At 42.0% G+C, this 11287-nt stretch overlaps 1 protein-coding gene across 1 annotated transcript; it reads left to right on the forward strand.

Moving 5' to 3' along the window:
* Window positions 1-1571: 1571 nt before the first annotated feature.
* LOC127764381 (phenolic glucoside malonyltransferase 2-like) lies at window positions 1572-3082 on the forward strand. The gene has a single exon (XM_052289262.1). The coding sequence runs from the start codon at window positions 1647-1649 to the stop codon at window positions 3033-3035; it is 1389 nt and encodes a 462-aa protein (XP_052145222.1). The 5' UTR covers window positions 1572-1646; the 3' UTR covers window positions 3036-3082.
* Window positions 3083-11287: the final 8205 nt, after the last annotated feature.

The following is an 11287-nucleotide window of genomic DNA, read 5'->3' on the forward strand; positions in this document are numbered from 1 at the left end:
AGAATCAAATTATATAATATCGACAATTGTTTACAGTGAAGAATCAAATATTGTATATTACTAGAAAATGCCCGTGCATTGCAACGGGTGATGCTATTTTTATACGGTTTAAGTAGAATGAAATTCACTTTGGGAATTCGCTTGGATATTTTTTTAAGAAAATAATGAACTATAATTAGGAGTCCGACTTTCTTCTCATGTTAGCATGCGAGTTTTTTTTAAAGATATTTCTTATACGACTTCTTTTATATTTCCAAAAGCAAACGAATTTAAAATCGACTCAAACAAGGATATGTATTTCCAAAAACAAACAAACTTAAAAACCGACTCAAACACGAATGACGTATCAAAATACAGGCAAAAACATCTTTAATTTTTATAATAGTAGAGATGATGTCAAGAAAAAGTATGGTACAAAATTAAATATCTACACAAAACTGATGTAAAAGTTTTTTGAAAACACAAATTAATGATCTACACAAAATCTATCATCCATATATAATCATAGAAAGAACGTGCCAATTTCAAGTCGGTAAATTAGAACATTATAGTTAGAAGATGAGTATGTGTTACAAATTGCTAATTATCACATTTTCCGCTCTCAATAAGTATAGAAAAGACATCGTATTCAAATTGTATTAAAGACTACTCCCTCCGTTTTTAAATATTTGACGCCGTTGACTTTTCTAAACATATTTGGCCGTTCGTTTTATTCAAAATAATTTAAATAATTATGAATTCTTTTCCTATCATTTTATTTGTTTTTAAATAAACTTTTATGTATACATATAGTTTTACATATTTCACAAAAGTTTTTGAATAAGACGAACGGTCAAACATCTACTATAAAGTCAATGGTATCATATATTTAGAAACAGAGGGAGTGATTGCCTGACTTTTTTTTCTAAAGAAAACTATAAACACTTAGAAATATGTTATAGATATGCTATATTATTGATGTCTGTAAAAGCTTCATGAATATGACCATCCATGTTTCATCACTCATAATATAATCATCAGAAGTAATTTATGGTCATAATCAATTCTAAAAATTTTTAAATAAGTGATGGGGCAGCAAAATCAAGTTGAGTTAAAAAAAAAACATTGACAACCATGGGCCGTTGGTATGGTAGGGAAACTTTTCAACCACTAGGGTGGATACCGGGTGAATATCCACCCCGTTTATTACATGCCACTTAAATGGTTATAGAAAAAAGTTTTAGAAAAATAACAAGATAGATTAATATGAAATATAACACTTCATAAATATACTAGTTCAAATTCAGTTTCGATAAGTACTAGTTAGAGTTTAATATGTTATTTTTGTTATAATTTGAAGTCGAATTCGAACTTGCATGTTAATTTTAACATTTTGTTGAGTGATACATTTCATATTAATATATTTTTAATAATCATTTAGTAGTTTACATGGAAAACCGGGTGGACGTTCAGCCGGTAGATTGCCGTAGGTAACATTTCGGCATAATGATCGGCGCTAACTCTATAAGTACTACTAGTCGAAGAGCCGAGCAGCGTGCCCGCTGTCACGCTGTGGCGACGCGCCTCTGATCATCCGACGAGAGCATCCGTCCTCTGATCGGCCTCTCTCGCACATTGCTTAATTAGCTACAAGCTACGAGGCGGCAATGGCAGCGCCACCTCACGATCACGGCGGCCGCCTCCGCGTCCTCCGAACCGAGCACGTCACGCCGTCGTCGACCGGCGGCGACGCCGACGCGCTGTCCGAGCGTGCTCTGCCGCTCACCTACCTGGACGCCAAGTGGCTGCACTTCAAGCCCGTCGAGCGACTCTTCCTCTACCGCCTCGCCCCCGGCGCCGCCGTCCACGGCGTCCTGTCCCACCTCGCCGACTCCTTGTCCCGCGCGCTCCGCGCCTTCTACCCGCTCGCCGGCCGCATCCGCCTCGCGCCCGGCAAGACCGACCGGTACGAGCTGTTCTACCAGCCCGGCGACGCGGTCGCCTTCACCGTCGCCGAGCACGACGGCGCCGGCGTCGACGAGCTGGCCACGGACGATCCCAGGGAGGTTGCCAAGATCGCGCCGCTCGTGCCGGCCCTCCCGCGGGGCGGCGCGGTGCTGGCCGTGCAGGCCACCGTGTTGTTGGGCCTGCGGCCGGCGGCGCCGCGCGGCCTCGCCCTCGGCGTCACTGTGCACCACGCCGCCTGCGACGGCGCGAGCTCGACGCACTTCCTCCACACCTGGGCGGCTGCCGCCTGCGCCGCCGCCGAATATGTCCCGCCGGAGCCACCAGTCATGGACCGCAGCTGCATTGTTGACCGCAAGGACATCCACGACTTGTTCGCCGCGCCCAGGTCTCAGAAAGGGTTCGATTCGCCCGACACCATGGACAGGCTCGTCGCCACGTACGCGCTGTCGTCGTCGCAGCTGCAGAGCATCAAGGACGCCGTCGCCGGCGAGGCTGCACGCCGCGGCGTCGTCCCGCCGCCTCGGTGCACCTCCATCGTCGCGACGTACGGCGTCATGTGGTTGTGCCACCTCCGAGCTACACAAGGCAACAACGACGACGACGACGGCCGCGCCTACTTCCTCTTCGTCACCGACCACCGGCGGCGGATGGAGCCCCGCGTCCCAAGCAGGTACTTCGGCAACTGCGTCGGCCCGTGCTACGCCTCGATGCCCAGGAAGGCGGCGGCCACCGCCACCGTGACCGACGGCGTCTTCACGGCGTGCTCCGCGGTGGCCGCCGCCGTCGACGAGGCGGCGCACGGCGAGGCCGGATACTGGGAGAGGTACCCGGAGCGCATCGTCGAGGCGAGAAGGGACGGCGCGCCGTTCTCGGTGGCCGGGTCGCCGAGGTTCCGCGTGTACGACGTCGACCTCGGGTTCGGGAGGCCGGCGAAGGTGGAGATCGTGTCCGTGGCGAAGACCGGCGCGATGTCGGTGGCGGAGAGCCGCGGTGGCTCCGGCGGCATCGAGGTGGGCATCACTCTGCCGCCGGAGCACATGGGGAGGTTCAGCAAGTACCTCGCCAACGTCATCGCAGGTCTGATCTGATCAGCGTGCTTGTAGCAAAATGACGTCATCTAAGGACCATTTCTGGTTCGAAGCCTGCAAAATAGATGTCCTAATAAATTATCTGTACTCTGAATACTCCCGTTTCGTGTCTAGATTTATTAACATCTATATAAATATGGATAATTCTAGAAAATCTTACATTATGAAACGTAGAAAGTGGTACTTTGGTTATGTTTAATTTGCTACCAAAATTCACCGATACCACACATATATAGTTGCCAAAATATTGGTATTACCAAAATATACTTTTGCTTTGGTAACCAACATTTTTGACATGGAAGCAAGCCTTTTTGTAAGTACCAGCACTGGGCTTAATTTTCTCTCGTATAATCTACTCCCTCCATTTCAAAATATTTGACACCGTTGACTTTTTAGCACATGTTTGACCGTTCGTCTTATTAAAAAAAATTGTGAAATATGTAAAACTATATGTGTAGATGAAAGTATATTTAACAATGAATCAAATGATATAAAAAGAATAAATAATTACTTAAAATTTTTGAATAAGACGAATAGTTAAACACGTACTAAAAAGTCAACGGTGTCAAACATTTTGAAACAGAGGGAGTATTATAATAATGAAATGGCTAGATTAAATCGTCATGTGGGCTTTAAGGGACTACTGGGTGATTTGGAGTTGCAAGAGATCTTATTCAGTGAGTACATGTAGAATGTTGCGCTCTACCACCAATTTTAAATATTTGACATAGACAAGTTCACACTTTGACCGCTTAGCTTTTTTAAAAAAATACAAATACTTAAAAATGTGTTATATTATCAAAGTGTATAGTGTGTCACAAATATAATCATACAACTTTTGTTCATATAATTATTTAAAATAATATGAATCAAAATAAGACGGTTATATCACAGTGTCGGTTTCTTTCAGAACGGATGGAGTAACTTAAAACGTTAGAATAATAAGCCTATCAGAATATCTTTTGCATTATTTACCCTTCGTTGCAAGGTATTTACATCAAGCTTGGTCACGTCTCGGAATGTATGCACATATCTGTTGTGTATATAGTGCAGAATAAATCAAATTTTACCTCTTACCTATGATTGACTGTGATTAGTTCACGAATTACGAATTGAGAAGTTTTATTCTTCAATACAACTAATACTTTATCTGTCTTTTTTAACTTACTTCCTCGATATATGTACGATACTGCCGCCGGTCAAAGCCGCCACCACTCACTCCTTCCACCGGCGTATCCAGGCGCCCAAGGACTAGCCGACGGTGGATCTGCTCTCCCGAGGATGGCCAACAGCAGATCCATGCACCTGAGGCCAGCAGGAAGCGAATCCCATTGCCATTGTCCAAGCGCCGTCGTCGTCATTGTCGCGGCCGTCATCTTCGCTGTTGCCGTCGTCTTCATGGCCGGTGGCAGATCCAGGCATTGTGCCGTTGTTGTCGTTATCGGCTGGAGGCGATGGTGGGGGGATAGGGATGGAGGTGGGGAAGGAGTGTGAGGTAGTGGGAGTAGGTGCAGAGAGAGAGAGATCTGAGGGAGAAGAGAGGATGGACGAGAGGAGCCATGACCTAATAGGATCCCCATATTTTACGGACGGCCTGTAAAAATCATATATTCCTAAACAGAGCCTTAGGACGTCCGCTGTGAAAATAAATGTTTTTATAGGCGGATCTCTTAAGACTCCAAACATAAAAATTGATTTTGCCAGGCGAGGCTAAATCTCTATTTTTGTAAACGGTTATTTGAGCGTATTTTTTCTCTCCACCTGAGAAAATAAAAATATGTTGGGTAAAAATCGTTTTTCTAGCAGTATGTGATTTAGAGAAGCTAGGTTATAGATAAACATGAAAATATTGAATATCTAAATAATACAACTCAGTAGAGGGAGTGTAGTACGAATCACAAACAATATCATAATGGATGATAAATAAAAATATTTACTTCCTCTGTTCTAGAAACTAACAACCTAGCTAATACTATATCAGACACAGATCTACTGCTATGAATCTGAATAGTTTTTTAAAAAATGAGACACATAAAGTAGTAGTAATTTCCCAACCCAGTGAGACCAGAGAATGAAAAACCATTGGCACCCAAAACCACCAGACAGCCAATTTCACTAACTTTGAGGTCAACCGTCGTAGCCACTAGCCAATTTCTTCTGACCCACGGCAACAGCGGCCAGCGAACGCCTCAGGATCAGCACGTACACCACTAAACAAAAATAACGGATGGTCACAACCTTTATACATATCCAAGTGCCAAATTGCCAAATGCACATGGGGCTGCACCTTAGCCTCCGTATCATTTATATTATTGAGCTTATTATTTTTTACAATTTAATTATTTATCTAGATTATAGAAATATATTAAATATTTTAATTAGTTAATACACTTAACAAATAGTTGAAAATAAGTAGGTCTAAACAATGCAATAATTATTTTAAGCAAACATATATCTTAAAGGTCGGAGCATCTGCTTTAATAATTATGTAAATCATCTGAAAAGAACACACTAGTACAGATCCTTCCATCTGTGACGGCCCATAACAAGACTGGAATTTGCGGGCCATCACAAGGAAGTAATCTCAATCGGGCCGAAGTTTCACCCGATTGAGATATGGTCGCACAGCCATGGTACATCGGCATAAAAATAAAGCCCGTCACGGATGACAGTTATTTATGACGGGCTATAGTTGAGGCCCGATTGAGATGAGGGTTCCATATCTCAATCGGGCCCTAAAAGAAGCCCGTCACAGATGAGGGTCATCTGTGACGGGCTCCAACTAGAGGCCCGATTGAGATAAGTTTAGTGCACGTCACAGATGACACTCTTTTTGACGGCCTTTTATTAAGGCCCGATAGAGATTACTTGTATGCCTGTCACGGTTGATTGTTTTAGGACCGTTACAGATATTTGTTGCACAGTATAAATACCCCCCACCACCTAGTGTAACTGTATCCCACTGTTCACTATTTTGGTGGGAGGCTGTAGGGGGCAATTTTTTTCCTTTTTCCAAGGAAAACAGAAATTAAATTCCTGTAGGTGATCAAAATGGATCAATCAAGTGAGTAAATATTAATCATTAATTGAGCAATTTCATCACGTCTTACTTTTGCAATAATGATCTTATAATATGTGCCTCTAATTTTTTTTTTATTTTGTAGCAATTGATCGAAGTTGGATGTATGCGAAAAATTTGAAACGTCATTCTACGGAGTACAGAAAGGGCGTAATAAATTTTATGAACGCCGCGGAGGAGGATCGGATAATAAGAAACAGTGATTACATGTGTTGTCCATGTGCAGATTACAAGAATGAGAATATGTTTGATAGCGGAGAGGACGTACACGGTCATCTGATACAATGAGGATTCATGGAGGGATATACATGTTGGGTGAAGCATGGAGAGCAAGAAGCAAGAAATGGAACAGTAGCAGACAGAAGTGGTGCGCATAATCAGGAAGATGAAGATGAGCATGACATGTTTATACCTTCTCCATTGGGCGGTGAAATGGTTGATGTGGATCACGATCTGCTGCAAGACATGTTACGTGACATTAAGGACCCAACCCAGAATGAGAGAGATGGAATGAAGTTCAGCAGGTTGGTAAGTGATTCCGAGACGCCTCTGTACGCTGGATGCAAAGCAAAACACACTAAGTTGTCAGTTACCTTGGACCTAATGAAGCTGAAGGCAAGTAGTGGATGGACAGACAAGAGTTTCACAGATCTTTTAGGAATTTTGAAGGCTATGCTTCCTGTTGAGAACACATTGCCCGAGACGACATACGAAGCAAAGCAAATTCTGTGTCCACTGGGGTTAAAGGTCCGTAGAATTTACGCTTGTCCCAACGACTGCATATTATATCACAAGCAATATGCGGACTTGGATGCTTGTCCTGTCTGCAAGGCTTCTCGATACAAGCGAAAGAAAAGTACTGACGAAGAAAATAAGTCAAAGAGGGGTGGTCCGGCAAAGGTTGTGTGGTATCTACCTATCATTAATCGTTTCAAGAGAATCTTTGCCAACCCGAATGAAGCGAAGTTAGTACGTTGGCACGCCACGGAGAGAAGGAATGACAATATGCTTAGACACCCAGCGGATTCGATTGAATGGAGGAATATCGATCGAAAACACAAAGACTTTGCTGCCGACCCTAGAAACATGAGGATATGTCTGTGTACGGATGGCATGAATCCTTTCGGTGACATGAGTAGTACTCACAGCACTTGGCCAGTTCTTATTGCGAACTATAACCTCCCACCATGGTTATGCTTTAAACGGAAATATATTATGTTGTGCTTGTTAATCCAAGGTCCAAAGCAACCCAGCAATGATATCGATGTATTCCTGGAGCCTGTTATCGACGATCTGGAGATTCTTTGGAAAGAAGGTGTGGAAACTTGGGATGCATATGGTCAGGAGAACTTCAAGCTAAGAGTTCTATTGTTCTGCACCATTAATGACTACCCTGCACTCGGTAATCTTTCCGGACAAACTATAAAAGGAAAGAAGGCATGCTCCGATAGCAAGGAACATACACGAAGCCGGTGGCTGAAGAAATCACGAAAGATGGTATACATGGGTCACCGGAGGTGGCTCCTGCTACGTCACGCATTTAGAAGAAAGAAGAAAATTTTTAACGGTAAGAGAGAACTTCAGCCTGCTCCCAAAGATTTGTCCGGAGATGAGGTCCACAATATGGTCAAGGACATAAGCAATGAGTTTGGGAAGAAAAGAATACGTAGCAAGACAAAGGAGAAGGGCATGTGGAAGAAAAAATCCATATTTTGGCGGCTACCTTACTGGAAAGATCTTGATGTCCATCATTGCATTGATCTCATGCATGTAGAAAAGAATGTGTGTGAGAGTTTGGTTGGCCTGATGCTGAATATTCCTGGGAAGACAAAGGACGGGTTGAACGCGCGCCTTGATCTACAGGACATGAATATTCGCAGATGAACTCCAGCCCATACGAGATGCAGAGACAGATAAAGTGTACCTCCCTCCAGCTTGCCACACACTGTCGAAGGATGAGAAGATCGCAATGTTATCATGCTTGAAGGATATTAAAGTTCCATCGGGCTATTCAGCGAGGATAAGTAAGTATGTTAAATTGGACGATCTAAAACTTGTTGGAATGAAGTCTCACGATTGCCACGTGCTAATCACACAAACCTTGCCAGTTGCTATCAGAGGCATTCTACCACCGAAAGTGGGTCACACGATCCAACGTCTGTGCGCCTTCTTAAATGCAATTGGACAGAAGGTTATAGATCCAGAAGATCTAGATGGGCTGCAGACCGATATTGTGAATACCCTCTTCACCTGGAGATGTTTTTCCCACTGTCTTTCTTTGATATAATGGTTCATCTCCCTGTTCATCTAGTGAAGCAGACAAAACTATGTGGCTCGGCTTTTCTAAGGGAAATGTGGCTGTTTGAAAGGTACATGGGAGTTCTGAAGTCGTACGTTCGTAAAAGAGCTAAACCCGAGGGGAGCATCATTGAAGGTTACACGACCGAGGAGGCTATTGAGTTCTGTGTCAATTACATGTCCGATGCCGATCCTATCGGAGTTCCCGCGTCTCATCACGAGGGAAGGTTGTCAGGTGTTGGCACAATCGGAAGGAAAAGAATTAGGCCCGATCAAGCGTCGTACGCGCAGGCTCATTACGCTATGCTCCAACATATGGCAGAAGTTGGCCCATACTTTGAGGAGCACTTAGCAAAAATCCGAGATGAGAACTTGGGGCGATCTGATGCATGGATTAACAGAGAACATAATTCTCGGTTCAACGAATGGTTCAAGAATCTTGTAACAATGTCCTCGGATGTCCCAAATGAGACAGTACAGTTGTTGGGGATGGGACCGTCTTGGACCGTAGACACATGGCAAGGATACGATATAAATGGATACACATTTTACACCGTCAAACAAGATGACAAAAGCACAGTGCAAAACAGCGGCGTCCGTATAGATGCATTCCAGGATCAAGTTGGGTCAAACACATACTACGGCCGCATTGAGGAGATATGGGAGCTAAACTACGTCAAGTTCAAGGTTCCTTTGTTCCGCTGCCATTGGGTGAATCTACGCACTGGTGTCAAAGTCGACCAGGAAGGTTTCACTTTAGTAGATCTATCTAAGGTGGGATACGCCGATGAACCATTTGTACTTGCGAAATAGGTCGAGCAGATATTCTACATAAAAGACCCTTCAAACAAGAAGATGCACATCGTGAGGGATGGAAAGCGCCGAATTGTAGGAGTTGACAACGTCGTCGATGAAGAAGAATACAACCATAATCTCCATGTAAGACTTCACGTTGACCTTGACGATGACCCCAAGAGCCTGTGGCATATGCTCGTTCAGATCATACGGAAGGCATAACCTTGTGATTGATGCATTTGTACTTAACTATTGTAATGAATGAAGTATTTTGTTTTATTGCAAAGACTTGATACTCTGTTGTTGACCATATTTCCATTTGAAATCATTTAGTATTTACAAAATCAATTTCAAGCTGTTGGGAAAAAAATTATATAGAAAAATGACCGAAATAAAACCAGTAGATCTTCAAAGGCTCTACAACTTTGTTGTTGACCATATTTCCATTTGAAATCATTTACTATCGGAAAATGTATTATGACTAAGAAAATGAATTATTATACAGCAGCTATATATTTTACACACAACAAATGAAAGATGGAAAAATAGTCATCGGTGACGGGCCTTAGTTCAAGCCCGATAGAGATTAATCTATCTTAATCGGGCTTTGCCGTAGGGCCCGTCACAGATGACTCATCGGTGACGGGCTCCACACTAATGCCCGATTGAGATGACATTCAGGCCTGTCACGGATGAGTCATCTGTGACGGGCCCTAAGATAATACCCGATAGAGATAGATTAATCTCTATCGGGCTTGAACTAAGGCCCGTCACCGACGACTATTTTTCCATTATTCCAGATAAGTCTTTATATTTGTTAGTACAAAATATATAGCTGCTGTATAATAATTCATTTTATTAGTCATAATACATTTTCGGATAGTAAATGATTTCAAATGGAAATATGGTCAACAACAAATTTGTAGAGGTTATCAAGATCTACAATTTTTATTTTGGTCATTTGTCTATATAACTTTGTTTCCAACAGCTTGAAATTGATTTTGACAATATGACAAATCTAAATAGTATTTGTAAATACTAAATGATTTCAAATGGAAATATAGTCAAAAACAAAATTGATCCTCCCATCAGGATCTACAACTTTTATTTTGGTTATTTGTCTATATAACTTTTGTTCCACCAGCTTAAAATTGAATTTGACAATATGACAAATCTAAACAGCATTTGTAAATACTAGATGTTTTCAAATGGGAAAGCCATAAACAGTTAACTTGTACAGGTTATCAAGATCTACAACTTTTATTTTGGTCACTTCTTCATCCGACAAAGTGATAGTACCAATGTTTACAAAATTGACATATCTGTGTTGATATTTATAAATCAGATGAGAGAAATATGATTATTGTGAATAGTATAACTATCACTTTATCGGATGAAGAAGTGACCAAAATAAAAGTTGTAGATCTTGATGAGAGGATCAACTTTGTTGTTGACCATATTCCCATTGTAAATCATGTAGTATTTACAATTGCTGTTTAGATTTGTCATATTGTCAAAATCAATTTCAAGCTGTTGGAACCAAAGTTATATAGACAAATAACCAAAATAAAAGTTGTAGATCCTGATGGGAGGATCAACTTTGTTTTTGATCATATTTCCATTTGAAATCATTTAGTATTTACAAATGCTGTTTAGATTTGTCATATTGTCAAAATCAATTTCAAGCTGTTGGAAACAAAGTTATATAGACAAATGACCAAAATAAAAGTTGTAGATCTTGATAACCTCTACAATTTTGTTGTTGACCATATTTCCATTTGAAATCATTTACTATCCGAAAATTTATTATGACTAAAAAAATAAATTATTATATAGCAGCTATATATTTTTTACTAACAAATATAAAGACTTATCTGGAATAATGGAAAAATAGTCGTCGGTGACGGGCCTTAGTTCAAGCCCGATAGAGATTAATCTATCTCTATCGGGCATTATCTTAGGGCCCGTCACAGATGACTCATCCGTGACGGGCCTGAATGTCATCTCAATCGGGCATTAGTATGGAGCCCGTCACCGATGAGTCATCTGTGACGGGCCCTACGGCAAAGCCCGATTGAGA

Source organism: Oryza glaberrima, chromosome 2, assembly GCF_000147395.1.
Source record: "Oryza glaberrima chromosome 2, OglaRS2, whole genome shotgun sequence".
Lineage (NCBI taxonomy): Eukaryota > Viridiplantae > Streptophyta > Magnoliopsida > Poales > Poaceae > Oryza > Oryza glaberrima.